Genomic DNA, 19,162 nt, shown 5'->3' on the forward strand with positions numbered 1-19,162 from the left:
TTTTTTTTAATAAAAACATACAGGTGTTTTCTTTTTTCTTTTTTCTCCTCTTACCTTACTTCCTTGGTGAGATTTCACCGTATTGATCCTTTAAGCAACATTCTCCTCTGGCATTTTGCGTGAGTACAAAAATTTGCTTTATACACATTGCATCAGGAATACATTTATTTATTTTTGTAAGTATAAGAAGTTAATGTAAGATAAATTTAGATTTAACATAACCAATCAATGAGGAAGAGGAAGTTTATTTAGTAAGATGTTTGAGATAATCAGTTATCTATTTCTTTTTTCTTCTTTAAAAAAAATTTTTTATTAATAGACGTTATTTTTTAGAGCAGTTTCAGATTCACAGCAGAATCGAGTAGAAAATAAAGAGAGTTTGCACACAGCCCCCCCCCCACACACATAGAGACTCCCCTACCCTCAGCACCCCTCATCAGTGTGGCATATTTAGTACAATCGGTGAACCAACATGGGCACATTATTATCAACCAAAGTCCACAGTTTACATTAGGGTTCACTCTTGATGTTGCACATTCTAAGGAACACATTTATGTCAGTAGATCAACTTGGTCTCTCTAGAGAGGCCCAAATTTTTTATTTATTCAGTTTCAGAGCCAATCATTCTTCCTGGGAAAGTGATAATTTTGTCAACGTATTTCTTTTTTTTTTCCAGTTAAGATTCTTTTTTTTAATTGTACGGAATAACCAGCACAGAAATACCTCCACCGTCTACATATGGCTTTAACACGTGGCTACAGAGTGGCGTCTGTACAACCACCTCCCAGGTCAGGGAGTCGGACACCCCCTGTAGCCTGGCAGCGGCGGGAGCTTGTTTCTGCTCTGTCTCCAGCGTCCAAATCCCCTCCCCCGACCGAGGAGGCTGCCCTCCTTACTTCTACCAGGATCTCCCCTTGTTCGCAACCCTTGTACACATCCTGAAACATGCAGTGTCGTTTTGCCTCTTTTGGGGGCTTGAAATACTCATAGGACTCATCGTATGCTCTTACTGGGCTGGTTTTCAACGTTTTGCGGTGAGATGTCCCTTGGTCTCATTGATAGAAAATTGAAAAGTGGTCCGACAGTTGTTAGAACTGCTCATCTGCCTTGTGCTTTTGGCTTGGGTCCGTTTTTGAAATATGAGCCATGGTCCTAATGTGATGACCTGGGGCCTCTCTCTGAGACACTGGGATGTGTCTCAGTTCTCCTTGGCATCCTTGTAGCCTGGGGAGATGCCTAACGGCTTTTTGAGAAGTGTGTGGATGTGGCTAAGTGCAGAACGTTCTGGGCCTCTGCTTCGTCTTTGTGACTGTTGTAAATAGCAACGTCAAAATTAACAGAAGGAAAGGAAGATGAGGAATTGCTCATTTGGAAACCGCCTTCTAGAGAATTTACTTTCTAAAAGCTAGCCCAAAAGGTTTAGTCTACATTCCAAACGGTACAAGAGAAGTCATCAGAACATAATCTGATGCTTTTTTTGGCAGACATGAACTCCCTCTGGTGACTCCTTTTACCACAGGTCTAAAGGAGGTGTAGAGCCGCACGCACGTTTTCCTTTAGACTCTTCAGCTTGGCAAAGGTTAACTCATTAAGGACAGTAAGAATGACACTCTTCAGGTTTGCCTTGGTTTGCTTAAAATAGTCCTGTTCTAAACATTTCACTAATCAAAACCAAAGCCAAGCCCAAAGAGCCCCCAGAAGTCTCCCAGAGGTTAACAAAATACTGACTAGGTCCCCAAGATGTGGTAGGAAGTCATTGCTGAGGGCCGGGTGCCTAAAATATGTTCTGTTCTGAAGGCTCGACCCAGTTACATCGTGTGGTGTCCGTAAGTAAAGGTATCTGCATTTCTCACGTATTGTCCACCCTGCAAGTTCCCGGGAGAGTTCATGTAATCCTTGGCTAAGCTTTTAAATATTTTGTTATAAATATAAGCATTTCGAAGGGCAAAGCTCTATCAGCATTGCAAGCCACTGCAGTCTGACGAGGTCCTACTGGGGCGCACAGGGGGCTATAGTCAATATCGTGCAATGACCTATCAGGAAGAAGAATCCGAAGAAGAGCACATCCACGTAGAACTGAATCACCATGCCGTACCCCGGAAACTAACTCAACATTGTGGCTCAACTATACTTCAACTAAAAAAAAAACCAACTCACTGAGAACTCAAATGGTAAACAAGAAAAAAACCCCGCCGCAGTCTAAGGTGGACGGATAGATTATGTAGAGAAAAACGGAGAACGAACACATCTAGAAGGTACTTAGGAGCTGATGAAATGCACGTGAATGCACAGAATGCCATGAGGCTGAGTGCGTACCCGTGGCGGCCAGACGGTAGCAAAGTGGAACTCGGGTCCAACACGCTTTTGCTGTTTCCGTGAAGGGTGTGCCGCCTATGTCCAGTGAACGAACGACGGTGTTCGTAAAACTCTTCTATAAACCAAACTGAGAGCTAACTGTCCATGAAAAAGGTAAGCGGCAGTTGCTTTAGTAAGTCGCATGTAAACTAAACGTTACGTTTCCGTGATAGCAGGGAGGAAAGGGCCAGCCGCCCCCCGAAATATCTGATTGCCGGTGTCATCCGTTACTGGCCTGGACATGGGGATGAGCAGTTACTTTATACCCTTTAGGCCACAACTAATGCAAGATGGTCAAAGAAGTGGTTTCCTAAGAGAACGACTGATACGACTGTGGGTAGAGACGTTACTCAGAACGTCGCCTGTTTTGTTCTCCAGTCGGGGTGACTGTCGACTTCTAGACTTGAACTTCTAAAGAAAGCTGCTATGATCTGAAGAGATTGGCCCGCGAACTCTTTGCATGGAACACTTAGCCCGTGCGCCTCCAGTGAACTTCACTCATTAGCATTCTTCTGGGCTAGGTTTCCATATCTCGGTGTTCACTTTATACTTTAATTTGGTTACTCGGCCTTTGTTGAATCGTCCTATTGAAGGGAGAACAAAGGCGGTTTAGGGGATATGGGAGAGGAAGGCACCATATTTTATCTTTGAAAAAAGCCCGACAGAGCCAGAATGGTCTGATGCCCTCTGATTTCCTGCAGGACATTCGGAGCCACAAATCAGCTGGACGATAAAGATCCTCCCTATGCTTAACTGCAGACACCTTCAGAAGAGAAACAGCGTGTCAGTCATAGAAAAAGCGCTTTGCCAGCTACTCGGGGCTCTGACGGCGGATTCTCTCACCAGAGGAGTGTCTGCGCCCTGGGAGGGAGGGGTGTTGCCTTTTCTGTCTCTTAAATACCACCTCCTCCAGGTCAATCACTAGCCAGGACAAATTCTTTTTTTTTTTTTTTTTCCTGAGTACTTTTTTCATAGAGCATCGACGCTCAGGTCAGTGATAGCGCTGGCATCTGGGAAAATGGTCCAGGAGTTTGCTGGCACCTGGGAGACTTCTCATGCTCCCAAGGGAGACTATGCTCCGTGTTTGGCTGTGTATTTTCTCAGTCCCTGTAGTTCCTCAAATTCCTGCTGCTCTGTGACTTCCTACTCTGTCAAAAGTCAAACCCACCCTCTTCTTGTGGCGCGGGTCCCCTCAGGTTTTTCCCAATTAAACCATCATCTCTTCCAATGCACCCCTCCCCCTCCCGCCCAGTACAGGTTTTTCCTTTCCCTGTTTTGTTCGAATTCATCAAGGAAAGTGCATTAACCTCCGTGCCCTGTGGACGTCTGCAGCATCTGCAGTTACTCCTTTTCCTTTGGTGTTGCTTTATGGAGAATGCCTCTGCCCAGCTTCCTAACTTGGCTTTGGAAGACAGGTGTTTTATTTTCTAATCCACATTTCTTTTTGCCGTTTCTTGAACCTCCTTTGGTTGGTGGACGGACAGCCGTCCAGGAGCAACCGAGACCACCAGTCCATGTCACACAGGCCACTGAACAGGCAGGAGATGGGAGCGACTCTGGGTCTCTGGTGACCTGGACTGGATTCAACTCACTGACCTCGAGGTGAAAGGCTCTGTATTCTATTACTAATCCCTTGAGCTATCCAGCCCCCTGAAAATGATTCTTTGGTTTTATTATTGCAGAGGCCATTTATAAAATCATGAACTGGATTTAGGAAAGCAACCATGAAATAGCAAGGGACACCAAACTGATTGAAATTCCTTCAATGCTGTGGGAGGCGAGCCTCTCCACAGCAGGACTGGGGGAAAGTTACACACAGGCTCCTCCGCTCTCATTTCAGGAGCGTGACCGGATCACTTGGACGTGGCCACGCCAGACCCACTGACCATGCCTCAAGGGACTAAATCCTCAATAAAGAAAATGGAAAAGCAAACTATGAAATAGCCAATAATCTTTATTTTGCACTTCCTCACCCCCACCCCGTTCCTCTCCAAAAAGCACTAATGGGTAGATTTGTGCATGTGAAAATATTGTATAAAGTATTTAGGATGATCTCAAATGAATAAAACAAAAAACACGTATCTCAACATAGATGCTTTGTTTTTTTTTTTTGTAGGGACAGAAAAATTTTGGCTTCTAGAACAAGGAGGGCAATGAAATACTGCACTCTTAAAAGGTTGACTCCATTTCCACTGATTTGCAATTTAACATTCATGGCAGAACACCTCATTTCTCTAACCACATAATATGTTTTAAAATATGATTAACTCATACACTAATATCAATTTACTTGGCATTAAAAAAATCACAATTTCTATTAATATATTTGTATTAGGTTTAAAGCCCATATTCTAGCATTCAAGATATCCATTACACTGGCCCAAATTGGGATTACTTCAAAATCAAGTAGAAGTCCATATTTATTCCAAAGTTGCTAAAATATGCTAATAAAATTAAATTTGATGTTTTACATTAAAAATAAAATATTTGGTTTATCTCTCAGATATCTATAACATATAATAAATAGTGGGCAGTATAGTAATATAATAAAGTTTTGTGATACCCTGAAATTTGATGAGTTTTCTTCTAAAAAATTTCATAATATACTTCATTTCAGCCTTAAACCACAATATCAATGAACAGATTTGCAGAAATAAAACAATATAAACACAAAATGCTACAGTATATTTCTTTTTTTTCTTTTTTTTTTTTACTTTCGGGGAATCCACATGTCCTTTGAAACAAAAGAAAAGTCACAGAAATTTACAGAAGCAAAAGAGCTAACAAAACAATTTCAAATCATAAACCACAGATTTAAATTGCCTTGTTTTCCTTCCAACTGCTAGGGTCCTTTTCCCCGGGCTTTGGGCACCGTGTGGGTTCAGCTCTAGGCAGGTAACTTTGAACTACGTGTGGCTCTTTTCTTTCCAGCCTTCTTTGCTTATGTACAGCAGTAATTACAGACATGGCTGAAATCACAGTGGATTTCAGAGAAAGCCAGAATTAAACACGATAAAAAATTTTTAAAAAATAACTACTTCATAAATATTTATTATTTACATTAGGGGAGATCTTCTGGTCTGTAGAGTGTTTATACAGGTTGATGAAATGTATCAGCAGTGGGAAGAACTCCAGCAGTTTCGAGAAGGGCAAAGTTAGGAGGCAACAGAGAGAGAAAATAAATGAGAGTCAACAAAAGCAATTCGCACACAAGAAGACAGGACATGATAGAAACCTTTTTCTTAAAAAATATAAGGTATTTCACAAAAAAGCCTGAACATTTTACATGTTAGTACTAAAAACAGGGAGGGAGGGGAAGCTTCATATATTTTTCATCACAAAAATATTCACGGAGACTCCGCCGGGAGCTTTCTCTTGTGGGAGGACGAGAATCTTACTCTAGAGGGAGGCGGGGGAGCTGTACGCGGACTAACGAGGTCCCCCTTGGTCACAGTCGAGGCAGTCCACGCGGCATCTCGTCACCCAACCTCACGGGAGGGCGCTGGCGAGAACAACGCGGATCCGGAGGGAAGACTGCGGTCTTTCTGTTAGTAATACTTGCACTGGTACTGGGAGGCGGAGGGGCCGTCCCGGGGCCGCCCCGACGCGCGTCTCCACCGGGACCACGCGCGCCCGGGACTCGGGAGCAAAGTCCGCGTGGACGCTGCCTGTCCTCGGTCTCCCGACCCACCGCACCTTCACACCGGCGGGACCCGGCGGGAGGCGGCCGGAGGCGGGCCCGCCGCCCCCCCTCCCCCGGGGGCGTCAGTGCGCCCGGTGCTTCCGCTTTTTGTGCTTTTTGTCCTTCTTCTTGTTGGCGCACTTGGGGCAGAACCACTGCATCTCCTCGGGGGGCGCGGCCGTGATCCCGACGCAGGGCCTGCGTGGCGACCAAGGGAAAGAGTTCAGACAAATATGCTTGGTTTTTACACATACCCTTTTTCTGTGTTTTTAAACTTCTATGTCACTAAATATTAATTCTCAACTCTGTGTCGTATTTGCCGGAAATCCACGCCCACCAGCTCTGACTGATGCCGACCTCTCGCTGGGCAGGCAGGTGCGTGGCCGCCTCCCACGGGCCCGGGCCCCGGGCCCCAGGCCCCACAGGACAAAAACTACCTGGCTCATTCGTCCCTCCAGCTGGAAAGCGCGAAATCTTCTGAGTCACGGCTTGGTTTTTATCTCAGAGATACCATATATACGGGTGGCTAAATGGATTTCTATCTTTCTATATCTGATATTTTAAAGATAAAACGGGAAGAGTCTTTGCCTGTATCGTGATGGTGTTTCTTAGGTTTGGGGAGGTGCGAAAACCAGGCAAGCTGTGCCTTCACTTCTGCAGTCTGTGACATGTCCACAGGGCCGCTGTCAGCCACTGCAGCTGTGATGGAAAATCACTGGGGAGACAGGAAAGGGAGCCCCTGTGTCTCCTTTATCTTTTTTAAACAAGAAGGATACGGAAGCTAAGCACAATATTTGGAATTTAGGCTGAGTAACAGTAGTCCAAAGATGCTCAATCTTGGCATTACCAATACGCGCACGTCCTTGGTGCAGGGATTCTGCTTGGCACTGTTCTTAGGGCGGCACCCGGGCTGGGAGGAAACCCGGGGTGGGGGTCCAGAGCCCGCCCCTCCAGGGCCTGAGTGGGACTCACCAGTGGTACCAGTCGTCACAGTCATCACAGCCGATCATGGGGCTCCCGTCATCTGGCTTGTTGCACCCGGGGCAGATCCAGATCTGGTTCCCCCACTCATCTCGAATCTGGGTTGGAAGCAGGGAGGGAGCAAACACAGAGATGGGATGAGGAGGAAGAACCCCACAGAGGGCAGGACAAGGGTAATCATGTTATACTGTGAAGCCAATAATCCCACGGATTAAATTTAGAGAAAAAAACCCAACAAACAAGAGTCAACAATTTATGAAAGCTGGAATCTTGGTTATTACTCTCCTAGGATCACATGAAAAAGAAAATGTCTTCTAAGTGTCCAGTGATAAGACAATTCTAATGAATATCTTAAACTCTCTCCTGTAAATCAGAGAACAAAGCATCTTATAATCACTTCTGGGAGCAGTCTGATCTATCACCACCTTTATCTAAAAAATACTGTAAACATGTTAAGTTCTGAATGATCAGAGTCTTTGTTTGAATGAATATTACCTAATTTTACTGCTTTAGAAACTTTTTAAATTGGGGGGGGGGTAGGTAATTGGTTTATTTATCTATACGGCGGCCCTGAGGACTGGGCCCAGGACCTTGTGCATGCTGGCACACCCTCTACCACTGAGCTCTCCCCTCCCCCGACCAGCGTCCTTGCAGCAGGGATGATGGTATTTCTGAAAGCTACGGAGCTCACTAACGTCGCATTCACAGGCCTGGAATTAATAAATACGGCCAATGTGCAGGTATCACCTTATTACTTATTAGCCAAGCCCTTCTCCTGAACTAGCTGATAAGATCAAGGATATAAAAGAGTTGTTACTTAGTAACTTTCCATTCCCTTTATAACATTTTCAGTAAAGTACAATCAACGAAAGGGCAAGCAAAAAAGGGAGGCGGGAGGCCGAGGGGCTACACGTTTTCCCGTTGTTTTGCCACAGATGCGCGGGGCGCTCTGGGGTCGGCTCCCCTGAACTCAGCAGTTCCAAATAAGGAGGCTCCCTAATTGAACTGCTTCTTCAAACTGCATGTCAACGAGATCGATTTGAAAGAAACAATTCTATGATGGGCGTTGAAACCCAGCAATGACGAAAAGTTGATTTTCTGAGGTTTGCGCAGTAACTCAGCACCTCGTCTCATTCGGTGGTTCCTCCTGTACTTTACTGCTGCCTTGCAGGGCCGTGTGGGGCCAGGCGGGGGAGAACTGACTCTCCCTGGGTGTGGGGGGCCCGGGGACACAGGTGTTACATCCCCCTGATGTGTTGTTTTAAGGCTGACATTCTTGACACAGACTCTGCAGAGGCAGAGGATGCTGTGAAAGCTTCCTCAGCAAACCCCTGGGCAGCTGCATCCCTGACTCAGTCCTCCCCAGTCTTGAGGGGAGAGACCACCAGTGAGCCTGGGCCACCGGTCCGGGTGCGGGCCGGTCCGGCACTCGGGGCCCTGAGGCCGCCGAGCATGGCCAGCCCCATGGCCAATAACCAACACCTGGCCCTTCACGGTGTACTCGGTTCTTTCAAATATCTGGGTCAGCTTCATCACCCTAAAACAAGGCTTAGAGAGGGTACAGATGGGGCAGCTGGAGCTAAGGGAATGTCGGTGACAGTTCCAATGTCGCTCGATTAAGTAGTGACAAAACTGGCCCTTTTACTCTCTAGTCTGTGCGCTTCCCCCAAATCACACATTTTGTCTTCTGTCTGCAAAGTGTCCATGTTGTCTGCAAATCTGATGCATCTCCAGAGAGTGAACTCAACACTCCACTGCAGAGTCAGAAAATTTAGGGCTAGAACACACCACAGCGACCATCTGAAAACACGGAGGTTGGGGGGCTTGTGTCAAATCTCCCCTGACCAACCCGCCTTGGGGTGAAGTGGCCTTAATAAACACCTGGAGCAACTGGGCCCTTGAATGGGCCGATCTGATGATCAAGATTTTTGTACTTCATCTTCTGTTTTGTCTTGAATTGCCAATTTAGTATTTTCCTGTTGTTTTTTCATGTCTTTATATCCTCTCTGAATTCTTTTGAGATTTTCTTACCCTTTGCTATCATTTTAGTGCCTCAAATATTTAACGATCTGTTGAAACTTCCGCCCAGGGCGCTTTTATAGAGCTGTCGTCTTTGCACGGCTTCTAAGAGCGACAGCAGGAGTCCGAGCCCGCCGCCCCCCGGGCACATCTGCTGGGAGGGCTCCCAGCCGCCACTGGGCTGACAGGTCTTGGCCCGCGTATTCCGCGGCCTCGGCAGTGTCAGTCCACCAAGGGCCTTCACGTGCCTGGAATCTTTTTGTTGTGACTTTGCGTGTCACTCCACGGAGCCTGAAGAGCGTATTTGCGTAGCTGCTTCGTTACTCGACTGGATTCAGCATCTGAGTAAGACCTGATGCTGTTAAGTGTGGAGAAAACACGCGAGAACAGCCCCATGGCGCCGGCGCGAGCTCATTCCACAAGGTGAGTGTTCCCACCTGCCGGCAGGCTCGGGCTCGGGAAGGTCTGCGGTCTGCAAGTTCATCTGTGTTTACTGTGCGGGCCTTGGTATACTCAGGACCTCAGCCGAAGAGACGCTGTAATTAGTGCTGTTACTACAGAAAAAGCAGCTGGTGCCTCAGACGTGCGCACATCACATAAATTATACTCTTAAGTGAATACTTTAATTGCTTGATCAAGAAATTCAACGTGGGATTTAAATATCACTATTCATCTCTTATTTATACAGATAGTGTTGTATTTATGTATATAGTCAGAGTGCAAAACAATGCAAAATAAAGAAAATGCTTTGACATTATTTATGGAGACTAAATATGCAAACACTGTAACACAATGGTTTTCCGCCGAAAGCTTGAAAATGCAATGAAAATACCTTTCCTGCCATAAAGAATAGCCCCTGAAATTCAATAACGATACATGGGACACTGCTTTTTAATTGAAAACATTTTCATGATAAAAGAGTGAGCTCTTAAGTGACTTTTTCTTAAGTACCCCCAAGATAAAAAGCAGCGCACCACGTAAGTGCTGACGGTCTCCGTTACCACGCTCCGGACAGGCGCTTTGGAACTTGCAGCTCCGGAGATGGCAGGAGATGGAGCCGGCATCAGAGCAGGGGGCGCGGTGGCCTGTGCCAGCAGTGGCAGAGGCACCGGGGCAGGGGTGACGTGCATGGGGATGGGGGCTGGGGCTGGCGCAGGCGGTGGCGTCTTGGGTCTGTTCAGAGAGGGCGCGGGTTTAGCCTCGGGGGCTGGAACCACTTTGCTGATGACACTGTCAACAAAAGAGAGAAAAGGAAAAGTCAGCTGAGTCAGGCCAAATATCTCAAAATATTACCACAAAAATCACTCTGTTCTTCTAGCAGCAGAATCCTTTATTGGAAAGTCCAGGGATGGGACAGATCTCAGGGGTCAAGGCCCTTCACCAACCTGCTTCTCAACTTACTCAGTCGCGGCCAGGAGGTACGTTAGGTAGCAGGAGTGAGGCGCCCCGGGAGGGAGGCAGCAGCTCCAGCTCCTTTCCCGGTGACACCACCAGCTCCTACTTAGAGCCGTGTGCTGGGCTGTCTCTTCTCAGTCTTAGTCTCAGAGCTCAGGCTCTGAGCTGGTGGAGGAAGCACCAGGCTCAGAGTCAGGGTACCCGAGTCCCAGCCCTATGTCTTCCCCAGGCTGGCTATGTGACCCTGGATAAGTCAGTGACAAGTACCAGTTACTGAGCGCCTCTAGAAGGCAGATAGCATGCTGGGAGCCTTACGCACATCACCTCATCCAGTCCTCACAACTCCAGAGCTACCGTGACCCCGTTCTATAGACACCAAAACAGGATTAGAGGGGGGAATTTAGGTAACTGGGTGGCAGGCTTTGAACCGAGGTCTATTTGATTCTAAAATTCTACTTCTTCTTCTTCTTTTTTAACGAAGTTCCTTTATTTGGGGGGAAAAAGTACCATTCCAAGTAGAGAAAAAAACAGCACAACAGCTTACGTAGCAAAGATTCGCAGGCGTCAGCTCTTGGCCATGTCTGCTTCTGGTCTGCATCCCTCCTCCAGGAGGTTTACAGAACTGATGAAAGATACTAACTCACAGACTTCAGAAGCCCAGAAAATCCCAGGCAAGATAAATAAAAAGAAACCCACACCTGCACACATTAGAGTCAAACTATGAAACAGCACAAAGAGAGAGAAGTCTAAAAGGAGCCCAAGGGGGAACGAGAACAAGTAATTTCAAAGAAGAAACAGGTGACAGCGGATTTCTCAACAGCAATGATAAAATCTAGAAGACAGTGGAATAACATCTTCAATATGCTAAAGACAAGTTTTGTCTTTGAAAATATCTTTCAAGAATAAGGATAACAGGATGACACCTGCACCCCAATGTTCATAACAGCACTATTTACAACAGCCAAGACATGGAAGTAGCCTAAATGTCCATCAACGGATGACTGGATAAAGAAGAGGTGGTGTATTTATACAATGGAATACTACTCAGCCATAAAAACTGATAACATAACGCCATTTGCAGCAACATGGATGCTCCTGGAGAATGTCATTCTAAGCGAAGTGAGCCAGAAAGAGAAAGAAAAATACCACATGAGATCGCTCATGTGTGGAATTTAAAAAAACAGAAACAAAACCAAAAACAAACAAAGCATAAATACAAAACAGAAACAGACTCATAGACATAGAATACAAACTTGTGGTTGCCAAGGGGGCGGGGGTGGGAAGGGATAGACAGGATTTCAAAATGTAGAACAGATAAACAAGATTATACCGTATAGCACAGGGAAATATATACAAGATCTTGTGGTAGCTCACAGAGAAAAAAATGTGACAATGAATATATGTATGTTCACGTATAACTGAAAAATTGTGCTCTACACTGGAATTTAACACAACATTGTATAGTATGATTATAAATAAATTAAAAAAATAATGAAGTCAAGGGAAAAAAAAAGGATAAGGATAACATTTTCAGGCAAACAAAATCTGAGGATGTGCCACCCGTGGACCCTCACTAAGAGAAGTTCTAAGGTAGCAAATCTCCAAATCTTTTGGTCTTAGGGTCCCTTCACAATCTTACATTTAAACCTTATAATTACTGAGAAACCCAAAGAACTTTAATGTGCATCTGTCAATATTTACCATATTAAAACCTGAAAGAGAAATTTTAAAATAATTATTGAATTCAATTCAAAGTAGCAATTACAAACCCATTATGTGTTGACAGATAACTTTTCTTTAAATGAAAAGTAAATATATTTTCCAAAACAAAACAGTTTTGTGAGAAGATTGGCAGTTTTGTATTTCTGCAAAGCTCCTTGATGTATGCATATGTAACTAGAGAAGGGAGGGGTGTTTTAATGGCTTTTTCAGATAATTGTGTAAATTCTTCTTTACTACTACACCAAAATGCAACAAGTGGTAGTTTTGTACCAGTTAGCTGCAATATGCAATCTGAAGCTGTATCAGTAAGCTTTTTGTATTCTGCTTCATTAAAATCCATTGATCTGTGTGAACAGACATTTTACCTACGCATGAGTTTATAACATCATGCATTGGCCACTGAGAATACTGGTTCACTGAATTATGCAGCTCTTTTAAATATTTACACATTATACAATATTTTAGAAAATCACACTTGGCATTACCATCATTTCATCAAAAATGTCTTAAATTATTGAGGAGCTGTCAACTTGTAATGGTATGTTTTCCAAAGTTCTAATTTTTACTTAAAAGGTTGAATTTTGATCATTTATAAAAAATGCTCTCAGGTATTTTCTTTGAAATTAATAGCCTTGGGTCTTTTCAAAGCAATGCAACACCCATGGCTGCTCTGTACCCTAACTGTGTGCACACCCGTCTTTATCACCCACATTAGGGGGTGCCCTCCTTAGGAGTAAGGTATGCAGTGCCTTACTTGTCTTTGAATTATTTGCAGTTATTAAACACAGTGCCTTAATACGTATGTATCAACTTTAGTAAGCTTCATGCCTAATTCGCAGTAAGAATGCTCTTCTAATTATTTTAGTTTTGAATACTTTTTTGCTGCTTAAAATATTTTAAAATAGGCCAATTCCTCTAGTCTTTCCTTCCTGCCGACCTTCCTTCCACACTATCTACTGAGTTCCAGGACCACTGAGATTTCTGCCCGTCACCATGGATTCTAATTCCTCATCTGTCTACCCATTCTTGGGCCAAGCATGATCATGGCAGCAATGTGAGGTACAAGCACACCGTGAAGGTTCCGTTCCGTTATCTGGAGATGCTTTTAAATTGCTTTAAGCTACTGAAGGTTGAATATGTGTTAAGCATCATGAATACTGTTTGCCTTGCCTGACTCTTTCCCAATCCCCTTTCATTTTCTTTCTGTTTTTCTTAGATTTCTGCCTTACCGACAAGGCCTGCGAACGGTACCATGAGAATGGTTTAGCATTAGCAGTGCAGCCAACGGATGTACACACGTGGTTGATCAATTCACGGGGCAGTGCCTGAAACCTGAGAAATACCTATTTGTATATACCTTCTTATTTTTCAATTTAGAGAAACGGCATTTTGATGAAAATAAGTCATAAGAAAGATAATCCGTCCAAAATGCCCAATGTTCCCCTCCAGTCCCATTAAATTATCCTTTTAGATTTGGTATGCAGTGATTTTATGTGTGTATGTGTGTGTGTGTGTGGGTGTACGTGTGTGTATGTATTTTTTCCTCATTCAAATTTTCTGAGAATCAAAAGGAAAAACACTGAAGTGGGTATCAGTGTTGAGGAGACAGAACATGTCCTAACTTTCTGCTTCTAAGAGCAGAGATTGGTATCATATAGGCTCTAAAGTGACTCGTTTTTCCCAACAATTGTGAGTTTCACAAGAATATTCACTAGAGTTTGAAAGTTACTCTTGATTCTAGCTGCTCAGTTACTTTTGTGGTAACTGGAGGCACAGTCTTAAGAACAACTCTTTTATTAGCTCCTCAATTTTGAATATTATGGAGAAAAGATATAAACAGTATGAAGCGATACAATTTCTCTTCACTTGTGAGATTAAACCATCGTCACTTAATCTGACTGCATCATCGTAAAAACAGCTTTGGATCCCTGCTGGCCTTCATCACCGATCGTTACTGCCTCCTACTTCTAGACAGCACTTTGCTTCTGTCTCCCTCCCTGAAATATCGCGCGTCCCCCTCCTCTCTAATTGCAGAGTAAGTTCTCTTCCAGAGCTCCGCTGAATAAGCAGTGTCTCCCACAGTAACCAACACCGCCCATGGCTGGGTCCCACAATGGCTCCCCGCTGCTAACATGACATCTTTTGGAGGATTTGATCAGGGGGCTCTACCTGCTATAAACACTGGCGTTATTCATAAAAACGTGCAGAAGGAGGGATTTTCGGCAGGATTTCTTTACCTGTTTCCCCACCACAAAGCGGTGAAATAAACAGAGTGGGTCATGAGCTGCCTGGCCTGAAATGCAGACTCACAGCTTGACAAGTCAACAAAGGGCCAGCCCGCACCCCGCCAGCCCCTCGGAGCCTCGGAGGTTACAGGCAAACATGACTTGGATGCGTCTGCACAGGGAGTTTAATGAGCCTCATTATTCAGCTCTTGTGTGCAAACACGATGAAGCCGGCATCTAAATTATCGAAGTCTGAACAGCTGGCCACTAAACTGCACACAGTTCCCAAGTTCCCTCACAATGGCTCCCTCGTTCACCTTTAAAAGCCAACAGCCAGTTTTAAATGGTGACAACACGATGTCACAGGTAAAAACTACTGCCATCACCTCCTTGAATTTTACATAAACTTCTGAGCAGAAAAGTTCTTCAGTGTTTGGGAGAAAAACTACCTTGATTAAAAAATTAAAAGTTCCTAAAGCCACAACTCACTTTTCTTCTTCAGATTTTGAAACTTCAATCAATCTCAGAAACACCATGCACCGTTTGAGACGCTATGAGAAATAGATTCCCATGTACTTTAACCCCTCCTTACAGCCAATAAAAACAGACCGCTGCGATTTCACGATTCTATTACTATAAATCCGCAGAGTTGTGTCAGTGGTTATACAAAACATCAGGTTTGCTTTCTTACTCCTATTTTAAGAGTCCCGGACACACTAAGCCAAGTACGGCGGCCAGCTCCCAGCGGCCCTTCCCCCACCGTGCAGCCTCCCCACCAACTGAGCGGGCTCTGCCTCGTCTGCCTAACAGGATGCTGTGAAAACACTTGTGTCCCAACTAGGCCATAAGGGACACAGCAGCCTCCACCTTGATCTCTTTTAGGTCAGCTGCTCTGGGGAAGCCAGATACTAAGTCATGAGGATGCTGAAGGTGCCTTACGAGGAGGCCAGCAATCGGGGCCTCCTCCCCACAGCCATGTGTGAGCTCGCGGGCATCCTCCAGCCCTGGGGAACCTTCCAGTGACCGGAGCCCTGGCAGCAGCTGGACAGGGATTGGAGTCAGACCCACACAAATTCCCGCCCCAACAGGAAACTAGGATGTAATATGTGTTTATCGCTTTAGCTGCTGTGCTTTGGGATCATTTACTATGTGGAAAGAGAAAATTAATACACCAAGTGTTTACTCGATCTCATTTAGGTACATAAATGAATATTCTGAATTTCTGTTTTAGAGCATCTGTACTTAAAATGCTGAACTGGAACACAGTCGTTCCCTTATTTCACATGTGATCAAAGGAACAAATACCCAGAGACAATTAGGAGAACCAGTTTCATGTCGGTTCTTCAGATCAATCACTGTCCTTACTCTTCTTGATCTCTCAGCTCACTTTTAGCGTTCCCATAATTAGAACATAGCTGTAAACGGATTTAATTTCTCAAGCTCATGGTGTGCCTCTTGAATATTTACATCATCTCATAAAACGAGTATTTTATCTTGTCATAGCCCAAGTACATATCAAGTAGCAAACATTTTATCTTTTAATTCAGGCATGACCTATTTGAAAAATGAAACAGATTGCATGAAGTAATTAGAGGAAAACATAGCCACTGTAGAAAGTGCATTTCCAAAGGATATACCCAAATGATTAGACGTCTCCTGTCAAATGTTCAAAATCTATAAAATATCCTAAAGGGGCATGAGTACTTAGACAAATAATAAATAATGCATATTTCCCCATATTTGCAAAAAAATGCTAGAAGGATAATAATTTTTAAAAAAGAAACAAAAATGGCAGCCTATAAAGAAACAAAAATGGAGGAAAAAGGTAGCGGGAAAGGGAAGAAAACCAAGACTTCTCTGAATGTATCTTATTACATTGCTTCCACTTTGGAGGCAAGTAAAAGTTTAACATATTCAAAAAATTTATAAAATTGCCTATAAGTCAAAAATAAATGGAAATGAATAAACCTCAATGTATATCTTGTTGGTGACACAACCACACACATACACAGGTATTTTGGGTGAGTTTAGGAGGAGAGCATTTTGGACTCTCTTCAAATTCTACTCCATCCAAATCTTTTTTGATCCTTCTGAGCTGGAAGTAATCACCTTGGACTTTGGTATCGTTTTAGATGTATCTCTGACAGACTTTCTTCCTTCTGTTATGATAGTTTCTATCCATGTTCCTAAGAGAAGAACCAACATCTGATTCAAATTTACCACTGGGCACAAGTGTGTCCCCTTTAACACTCTATCACTATGTGTGTAATAAAATTAGTACTTTAAGAATGCAAAACGGTTTTTTAAAAAATGTAAAACCATGACAGTATTGTCTAGGGCACTGTCGGGGTTCCTTTCAAAGACCAAATTCCCTGGAGTCAGAACTTCTAAGAGACCTTGTGATTTCAGAAAAGCTTCTACTTTTCTCCAGCAAAGAAAGGGTGCCTGAAGTAAGAAAAAGAGAAACCAAATGAAACCGAACATTCGACATAGATGAACCTTTACTTTTAATACTCTCTGAGCTTGGAGCCTACAGAGAAGGAGGGGATGCTTTCACAGGAAAGTGTGCTCAAGTGGCAAGTTAACCATAAAAGATAAACCTTCATTCATTCATTCATTCATTCATGGGATTAAGTAACATCCCAGTTATTTGAAAACAGTAAGAGCAGAAAGAGAGTATTCAGTGAACTTGAGACATGAACAGGATTGTGATTAAGATTTGTATCTCACTGGAGTGCTACGCTGTTTGGTTATTAACTGAAGTCATGCTTGGAAAACTGAACACCACTACTTTAAAACACACTAAAATTTGATAACAGTTGCTGTGTCTTCACCAAAAATCACCAAGCTTCAAATGAATTTTTATCTTCTTCTGTAAATAGCATGGGAAGAAGTATATCTATTTATAGCACATGCTCTGTAGATACACACACACACACACACGTATCTTCATCCTTCCGGGCTACAGAAGAGAAGTAATGATGGGCTTCCTAAGTACACTCGGCAGAGAGTCAAAGACGGACCATCAGTGAGTGTCTTCCGGGAGAACAGCTCCTGTGATCACGTCATTTCCAAGTTGAGGGGCGTCATTGTTCCTCTGTTCAGAGTATATGCGTATGCACCAATTACAGATAATGCATGTCTTTCAAAAAAATCGCCATTTCCCTTTTCCAGATACTACAGAATGACCGACTTCATAATATTTAACAAAACATATTTGGAACCTTAGTCATTCCACCTCTAGGGCCTTCCAATTCTTTTAAGCAGCTTATTTTCAGCATCTTCTTATTATTCAAATGACCTCTAACATGAAGCAGAACACCAGGGTCTTGGGAAGAGTCTTCCATCTTAGGGAGGAGAAGCGATCTCGACGGAAGGGGTCCCACCGCGAGGAGCCCTCCCCTCCCCCCGCAGGGCTGGGAGGCAGCTTCCTCGTCCTCCTTCGCACTCCCACTTCAGGGCTTTTTACTACATCAAAACAGAGTTGCTCCTACTGTTACAGCCATTCTGGAAAAGGAACTCAAGTAAACTTTATTTTGATACTACTTCAAATCCATGAAAGTTTGTTCAAACAGAGAGGGAGAGCCTGTTCTATGGTTCAACAGCTAAGAGACCGTCTCAGCTCAAGAATCCACCTCAACAAACATTCATCACGCATCAACTGTGTCTCCTGGTCTTTGAGTTAAAGGTGAGTTGAGTTAAAGGTGAATGGGACACACAATTTCCAAGAAGCTCACAGTTTGGGGAGAAGGCAATCCCATAAAGGCAGATACAGAAAGCATACGAAATGGCTCCATCTGGATGAAAACAGTGTACTGTGGGCACCAGCAAGGATGGCCGGGTGGTGGGGGGTGAAGTGGGGTGGGGGTACTGTGGTCACTTCCCCTGATGACAAGTGGAAGTTTTAATGGAGGACTCTGAGTTACTCTGATGAAAAGGCAGGGAGGTGGAGGCCCTGAGGCGGGTGGGACACCCTGAGCAAAGGAAGATGGAAAACATCCCGCCCTGGACGGGGAAGCTACGAGCAGTCTGGAAGTGCCACAGCACCTAAAGGCACCAGCAGAGGGTTTAAGGGTTCCAGACAGACTGCTCTGGAGGAGGCAGGTGTGGAGGGCAGCTGGAGCGGCGTCAGGAGTGGAGAAGAGGGCACGGAATTGAGAAATACTGCAGGCAAAGCTGGTGGGGCCTGGCGGTGGGCTGGCTGCCGGGTCGGGCGGCTGGGAGTTAGGGAGGGATGGACCCTCCTCCCCAGGTTCTGGGCTTCCGTGACTGCGGCTGGCAATGCTGGCGCCTGTCAGAAGGCAGAGCTTAGAGCTGAGACCGGTGCAGGGCGACCTGCGCTGGAGACTTGATGGGCAAGGTGGAAAAAGGAACATCTGCTATTCTCTCCAGGAGGCAAAACAGTTTCGGTGTCTGAGGGCTTTTTTGTTTGAGTTCAAGGCATCTTCACCTGGGGGCAGTTCCGGAGGCCTGTGAAGAAGATACAGGCACCCTTCCCTCCTCTGGGACTGATGCTCACTGGCGTCTGGACGAGGAGGAGAGCCCCAAACTCGAAGACGCTGACTGGGAGGCATGAGACGCGGAGAGCTCAGGTCAAAGGCGGCCTCCCAGGAGGGGTCTTTCTGTTTCCTTAAGTTTTGTTCAGAACAACACTCGTGGAGCCGGGAGACAGTCCCGTCTTAGTTCTCAGACATCCAGCTGGTGTTATGACATAAATAAAATCCCCCAGTGCTCCTAGTCAGGGTGTGTTTGTCTTCTTTTAAGTTACTCTAGAAACTAAGAT

General features: G+C 44.6%; 2 protein-coding genes across 5 annotated transcripts in view; one reads left to right on the top strand and one right to left on the bottom strand.

Annotated features, from left to right (window-relative positions):
- KIN (Kin17 DNA and RNA binding protein) overlaps positions 1-19,162 on the top strand; it is a 398,804-nt gene that overhangs the window by 224,179 nt on the left and 155,463 nt on the right. The window lies entirely within an intron of this gene.
- Positions 4,297-19,162, bottom strand: part of TAF3 (TATA-box binding protein associated factor 3) — a 126,357-nt gene continuing 111,491 nt past the window's right edge. For all 3 annotated transcript variants that reach the window (XM_072955016.1, XM_072955014.1, XM_072955015.1), the window contains exons 5-7: positions 10,012-10,267; positions 7,010-7,116; positions 4,297-6,235 (exon numbers count right to left, since the gene is read on the bottom strand). In XM_072955016.1, coding sequence (XP_072811117.1) covers positions 6,121-6,235; positions 7,010-7,116; positions 10,012-10,267 — 478 coding nt within the window. In that variant the 3' untranslated portion in view covers positions 4,297-6,120. The remainder of the gene's footprint in view (positions 6,236-7,009; positions 7,117-10,011; positions 10,268-19,162) is intronic.

The sequence above is a fragment of the Vicugna pacos genome, chromosome 35, assembly GCF_048564905.1.
Source record: "Vicugna pacos chromosome 35, VicPac4, whole genome shotgun sequence".
NCBI lineage: Eukaryota > Metazoa > Chordata > Mammalia > Artiodactyla > Camelidae > Vicugna > Vicugna pacos.